This window comes from Glycine max, chromosome 16 (genome assembly GCF_000004515.6).
Source record: "Glycine max cultivar Williams 82 chromosome 16, Glycine_max_v4.0, whole genome shotgun sequence".
NCBI lineage: Eukaryota > Viridiplantae > Streptophyta > Magnoliopsida > Fabales > Fabaceae > Glycine > Glycine max.
The window spans coordinates 30,440,585-30,448,276 of record NC_038252.2 but is presented as its reverse complement, the minus strand read 5'-3'; the positions used below and the strand labels follow the sequence as shown (position 1 = coordinate 30,448,276).

General features: G+C 30.6%; 1 protein-coding gene across 2 annotated transcripts in view; it reads left to right on the top strand.

The window, feature by feature from the left end:
- Positions 1–2,353, top strand: part of LOC100789609 (BTB/POZ domain-containing protein At3g50780) — a 5,852-nt gene extending 3,499 nt beyond the window's left edge. For both annotated transcript variants that reach the window (XM_014769053.3, XM_003547955.4), the window contains exon 4: positions 1,122–2,353. In XM_014769053.3, the coding sequence (XP_014624539.1) occupies positions 1,122–2,090 (969 nt within the window). In that variant the 3' untranslated portion in view covers positions 2,091–2,353. The remainder of the gene's footprint in view (positions 1–1,121) is intronic.
- The last annotated feature ends 5,339 nt before the right edge of the window (positions 2,354–7,692 follow it).

Here is a 7,692-nt window from a genome sequence, read left to right as displayed (position 1 = left end):
CCACCTTATTTATTTAAGTAATTTTCTGTGGGATTTAGTTTTCTTATTGTTCGTCCGAGTGACCTTTGCAAGACATGTTGTTAGGGGAGATTCTGTTTCAAGGGGGGTTGTAGGGTATTTTCTAATACATTTATTGGTGAATCACTTGGATGGTTTATCTGTTGTACTTGGAATCTTTTATAATCATGACGTCGGTTTCAAAATGGTGATCAGCATGTCAATACTCTTACATGTGTCAATGATCACTTCCTAATTGATTCTAATGAGATTATTTTTTAATATATATTGGAAATGTTTGTGGAGGAATCAATGACCTTTCCATTTCCTAGCTTCCTCGTGCCATGCTATTCAGTGATAACGTCTCTTAGATGTTTATGTTGGTATGTATCGTTTTTAGCTCAGAAGGGCTTTGTGGTGGGGGCATTAGACACAGGTAATCCCTAGAACTTGGTTTTGTTAACATCTTTCTTTGAAAAATTGTTTCTTGTAGAAAAATGGGCTGTTACAAGTTATGAGATAACTAGTACTCTATCATGCACTTAAACAGCTCTTAGTGGAGAGCTAGTTTTTGAAGATGAGCTAGAATTGAGGTCAGAACAAAAGAAGATAGCATCTGTCTGAAGTTAATGTCATCCTGCTGAATCTGCTTGGAATTTTACCTCATTTGTTAATATATATATATATAAATATATATATATATATATATATATATATATTGGTAATATTCTGCCACTACACATTGGAATGTGGATTACTACGACTAGATGCATTCATGACTTTTTAACTTCATTAGATTATGCAACTATAAGTGGTAATTTTCAGTGTCTAAGTTAACTGAAGCCTTAGTCTAGAGTTTCTACATTTTTCGAATTGATTTGGTTTGAATTTCCACGAAATGCTAAACAAAATGTGTACATTTTGCTCAACAGTAGGGCACCTTGATCAATGCTTTTAGCATATAATATTCTGCTTTACACTAGGATTTGTTAAAAAAATTGAAGTTCAGTGGATACTTTATGATCAGCATATGCTTAAATCCTTCCTAGAATCACTTGGCTTCAGCTCGTGTATCCAATCATAAAGTTTTATTGCAAAACTTAAAATATGTCATATTCCCTCAGGTAGCAGAATTCCTTGGCTTCAGCTCGTGTATCCAATCATGTTTGGAGTACTTGGAGGCAGTCCCTTGGGTTGGAGAAGAAGAGGAAGAAAAGGTGGTCTCAACTGTACTACAACTCCAAGCAGAAGGAATTGGAGTCAACCCTGTGCTGAAACGAATTTCATCCGACATTTCTAATGTCCCAAAAGACACTCTTTCCCACATCATCGACCTTGTTCTCAAGAGCAATGAGGAAAGTGGCCGTCGAGAGATGAAATCCATTGTTCTAAAGCTCTTCAGGGAGAACAACAGTCTTCCAAGCTATGCGCGATCAACCGACATATGCAATGACATGATTTACAGATCATGCAGAAGCTGCTTGGATTCATTGCTGTCTCTATTCAAGCAGGCTGCAGAACCAGACAAACTGAGTGAGGACCACAATCCTACAGCAAAGTGCATTGCTCTCGAAGCTGATAACTTATCATGGTTGCTTGAGATTTTAATTGACAAACAAGCTGCTGATGAGTTTGCACTGATGTGGGCAAACCAACAGGAACTGGCTGTGCTACATGCAAAGCTGCCGACCGTGTCACGCTACTATGTTAGCTGCCTTTCGGGGAGACTGTATGTTGGCATTGGAAGAGGGGAGTTGTTGCCATCAAAGGATGTGCGCCGGTTGTTGTTACAGACATGGCTGCAGCCTCTGATGAATGACTACAACTGGCTGCAGCATGGATGCAGGTCATTTGATAGGAAACTTGTGGAGGAAGGAATTGGGAGGACTATTCTCACCTTGCCTCTTGAGGATCAACAAAGCATTTTGCTTTCATGGTTGGGGAGTTTCTTGAAAACTGGTGATAGCTGTCCCAATCTTCAAAGGGCATTTGAGGTGTGGTGGAGGAGAACCTTCATTAGGCCATATGTGGAGAACCAAGGTAATGTTGCTGTGTCAGATAGTAGTTCAATGTTGCCAAAGCAGCGTGAGTGAATAAAGGGTTCATGAATATGTTTCATTGGTAGTGGAGTTTTAGTTTTATATTAACGAGTTTGAGGAAATGTAAAGATATGTGTTGATTGCAGAATGGGGATTAATCTCCAGCAGCTAACAAGTACTGAGAAGTGTCATGTGATTTGCATGGCTTTTACTCTGGATTAATTCTTTGAGGAAGACCTCATTGAATTAATAAACTTCAGTAATTGGTTTTTGTATTATGTCTTCAAAGAAAGAAATGGATTGGTGTTTAGCTTTTAGTTTTTTTTTTAAATTTTAATTTCTCCTATTTTTTACTGTATAATATTCCTTTGTTTCTAATTATAATATTCTTTTGATTAATTCACGTCATTAAGAAAAGTGGTTAATTTATTTAATTACATTAAATTTGATAATTATTTATACTATTATTCTAAAATTATCATTTTTTCATTTAATTGTTTTTTATTAATGTTTAAAAAGAAAATAATTAAGTAAAGGTACGCAGAAGAAAAAATAATTAATATATTTAAAAATTATAAAAAAGTCTGGGAAAAAGAGAACAAATAAATTCTGAAAATGATCTTATAATTAAAAATAAAGAAAGTAATTAGCATAGTTATAAAATATTATAAACTCTTAAAGAAATATTATTTCATAGATTTTCTTTAATCTTAGAAATATAATACAAGAATATTGTTAGAAAAATTTCCAATTTTTACTTGGGGCCTTCAATTCTTACATAAAGTTTTTGTTTTGGCAATTCAAAAGTTGGAAACTATTTTTTATTCTGACTCTTTCTCCATCAAAGCATCGGATTTCTAAATTTTGATATGGTCGGGCAGGAATTCCTTCCAAAGCTTGTTGAATAATCGCTCGAGTATTTTTAAAAATCTATTACATATCCAACAATAATTATTTTATTATCTCAAAACGAACTTGGAAATAAATTTTTTCAACCTCATTCCCAGAAAGACACAAATAAATAATTTGTGAAACAAAGGTCTTCCAAGCAAAAAAAAAAAAAAGCAAACTAAATGCCTTCTCTTTTTATAGGCTATTTTAGTATTACACCACTCGTCCTATCAAATACATAATGAGTAGTTTTTGCTTTATTTTTTCCCTAGATCCTAACGCTACAAGTAGTATTACAATATCGACTTACGTTTGTTTGTATTCTTTTTTTTTTTACAATGATTTTACTGATGTTAGAATTATGATTTTATATATATTATTCCAATTCTCTCAATTAGACAGATTCCAGTAATTCGAACATTGAGTTACGCAATTTGAATGTAAAAAATTGATATTGAGTTTAATTTATTTCAGTCTTTTAAATTTGGGATTTGATTCTTTGTTTCTTTAATTAAAATTAGTCTTTTGTACTCAAATTACTGAAGTGCTTTTTTAGTCTCTTTAGTCGGGGAAAAAAATCCGTTACGAATTATGCAACTAACCTGTCCAAAATAAATAAATAAGTTAGGGGGATTAAAATAAGTATTTTTTGAATTTGAGGGATTAAAAAACATAAAAATTTTACTTTGAGAGACTAAAAAGGATAGATTCCAAATTTAACTTTTCTTCTATTTTAGTTTAGTTTTTTTTTTGGACCAGTTCTTTCCACTCACTTTTTCCAAAGTAATAATGCATTTCCTTTTCTTTCATCACATTTCCTCCTCTCTTTTACTTCTTTCATCCCCTTGATCTCTTGCTTAGGGTTAAGGTTTTTTCATCCTTCAAACTTTGAGTTGTTACAACAGAGCACCTCCTAGAGTTGTTCAGATTAAAGAAAAAATATTAATTATATGTTTTTTCCATTTTAATTGTTTTTCTATTGTATAATTTCTTTTTCATAGATTTTTAATGGTCCTAATATTTTGCTTGAATTTCCCTGTATATTATTCTTAATATTTTAGAAAGTACTTTCTAGAAGACATAACAATATTTTAAAAAATGCTTTCTAAAATGTTAAAAATAAAACATTTTGCCAGAAAATACATTATAGAATAATGGTATGAATATTATGGCCATAAAGGTATATTGATAAAAAAATAAAATAAAAAAAATAATAATAACTTAAAAGATGGTTACTTTCAAGGACGGCTTCTTGGGTGTGATACCCCTACATGGTATGCACGGTGCATAGCATGAGTTTTGAACAACTCCTTTTCTTAGCCGTAGGATCTTGAGATAGATGTGAGGTTACACTAGAACTGCGTACACTAGATTACTTTAAAAAAGAAGATTTTTTTTAAGTTTAATTACTTATAGTTTTATTTTTTTTTTAGTCCTTACAGATTTAAAGTGATTTTTTAGTTGCTATCGTTTATATTTTAATTCTCTCTTAGTTTATGTTGTTTGAAATTAATTTTTTTAGTTCTTATATTTTATATTTTAATTTTTTAGTCATTACTATTAAAATATGAATAATATTATTAATTATAATTAACTAAAAAAATATTAACAAATAATTCATAACTAATTTATAATTTGTAATAAAAAATATCTAATAATTTATAATTAATTTGTAATTAATTATTTTTATATATTTTTTATTAAAAATTAAAAAATTATTAAAATATAAATTATAAAGACTAAAAAAATTACTTTTAAATTATAAGAACAAAAAAAATTAAAATTAAAATAATAAAAAATAAAAAAATTTAATATATAAAGATTAAAAGAGAATTAAAATATAAATTATAAAAAAAATTAAAATCATAAAATTATAGATATCAAATTATTAATTTAACTTTTTTTTTAAAGTAAAAACTGATTCCCTCACTTCTTGGTTTGTGGTCACCGTCCTTTCTCTCTCCCTTCCTTCTACTTCTTCCAACGACCTTGACTATCTCTTCGTCGTCATGCTCCTCCTCATTGGTACCTTACTCATTCTGATCACCGTACATAGCCGCCAGTGACGATTTCGGGCGACAACGTTCATTCTCTCCAGCAACATTCTGCCTCTCCTTTCTTTGTCTCTTCTCCCCTTTTCTTTTTCATTTTTCTTCTCCAGATTTACAGGTACAACCAATCCACAACAGTACCGATTTGAGTGGGAAGAATTCAACAAATGAAAAGACCAAAGTAACAAAGAAAAAAACAGACATAATTACAAAGCTTAGGTTTTTAAAAACCTCTTGTTCTTGTTAATTTAGGATCTACAACGTCCCCTACCATCCATTGACGGATCTAACACCCTCACACGGCTTTTAGATTTGTTGATGTAACGTATTGTTAATTGTGTGAAAATATTTTTATTAACAAATGAATGTTTAAAGATGAAACATATAATTCATTCTTGATTATAAGTAAGTACGTTCATAATATTTAATTTATTAAAGAATTATTTAATACTTAATACATATAATAATAGAAATTTCAATAAATATATCTATTTTTAATTATAGTAATGATCTATAAGATAATTTATAAGTAACTTTTATAATATATTTTCAATTAAAAAGTTAATTTCGATAATTATTATACTTTGATAGTAATTTTTGTAGTAACATGAAATAGAAAGTAGAAAAATAAAGATTTGAGAAGAAATGAAGATTGAAAAATAAAGATTTTAGAGAGATACAATAAAATAAAGAAATATGAATTCATAAAAGTTGTAAATGAATACATACATGACGACTTTCTAAATCAGCAACCAATAATTTCACTGTGAGGCGTTGTCGGTGCTTGAGGAGTTGAGTGATACGATTCAATCTACCGAACCACTACAACTAATATTTCAAAATTAAATGGACTTGCTTTTGAGTGCTTTTAAACTCCACACGTACTTGAATAAAGTCATTGAAAACTTCATGATCTCTATCGAAATAAATTCTTTTGATGACACATTCAACTTTTCGAATTTTGTTTCATATATCGATCATTGTAAAATGCCCTCTTTTGTTTCTCTCGAGACAAGTTAATCGAAACTATATATAAGTTTCACAACTTAGAGAAATTTTACATAATAGAGGTAAAAAAAATGCCCCTAAAAATAATGTGTTCAAATATTACTTGTTTTGAGAACATGGTATTTTTGTAGCAATTATTTGGATGTTACTATAATATCTTATCTTGCACATCAAATTTCACTTTAACTTTATACGTGGTGGGAATGTTTGTTTCAGTTATTGTTGGTCTCTGTGTTTTTAAGTACTTTCCATTTATCGAACCAATATAATTGTCTGATTCTACTTTTCAAATCGCATAGGCATTTTACGAAAAACCTTTTCGATAACATATGGTCCATCCCAGTTAGGTGACCATTTACCAAGAACTTTGGATTTCTTATCCATTAGTAATATAAATTTCCATATTAAGTCTCCAATTTGAAAATATTTCTTCCTGACCTTTTTATTATAATGTTTAGCAACTTTTTCTTTTTGACGAATAATGTTTTCTAGAACAATTAAATGTTCTTCGTCTAAGGCATTCAACTTGTCATACATCATATTCGAATAGTCTTGGACAAAGATTTCATTCTGTCTTTGAATTTGAATTGAATTTATATTTATTTCGATAGGAAAAATTGTTTCATGCCATGTTAACTCATTGACAAGTGTATCAATTTGTCACAAGTAGTAAAATTTAAAATAAAAGTCTGAGTGTCAAATTCACATGAACTTTGTTTGTACTTGTGTTGAATACCCAATTTGTAAGTAAGAGATAAAGAATTGCAATGGATTAGAAGAATGAAAGAATTTGAAATTAAAAAGTCAAGAACAATAAAATAAACAAAATTTAATGCAAAAGGTAACTTCAGAATTAAAATATGTTGGGGCCTAACGTGTCTAACTATCCTTGAGGCAATATTAATGTTTTTCTCTATTAAATGTTTTTCCAATTTTCATCCACATCTACTAAACACTCAACCCTGATCCTTCACGATGAAGAGCCTAATTTAATCTATTTTCTCTCCCAAATCCCTTTGCAAAGATTGAATAGTAAATTGCATGAAGCATGTAGATGTATACAGAGGTAAAATAAAGTCACTTTATCCCTATCAATGAATTATTTAGATGCCATTTCCCAGTTTTTTAGAAATTACCTTTTCCCAATGTATAACCCCTAAAACTGATGCATGGATGATCAAACCATACAATAAAGATAAAGAACAGAAAAGAAACAATAGAAACGGAAATTGCATTTAATAGATAATAAGAACAGTTACATTACAAGGGTGTTGACTTGTCAGACTCCCAACAATGGGGGTTTAGCCTCTCATTATTATGAGAAGATTTACACTTTAGGGACTAATATGGATGGAAGAAGGGGCTGGATGACTAAAAGAAAGAAAGGAAGGAATGGCTAAAGAAGGAAGGTTTCCCCTAAGGGATAGGCTCAGGCTTTGGATAGCTTTGAGACTCAGTGTGTCTTTCCCTTAAGTTTCCTCCTCCTTATATAGGCTCCAGGTAACTTACTTTTCATGCTGACTTCGCGCTTAGCATGGACTTTCACGCTAAGTGCGCCTTTGGGTTTCATTGTGGGCTTTCTTCATGCTAAGCCTGAATTATGCACTTAGCGAGCTGTCCAATTCTTCCAACTTTTCTTCAAGACTTTTTCTTCAATTTTTGCATCAATTTTTCCTCTAAAGCACTTGAAATTTTCTTCTTTGACT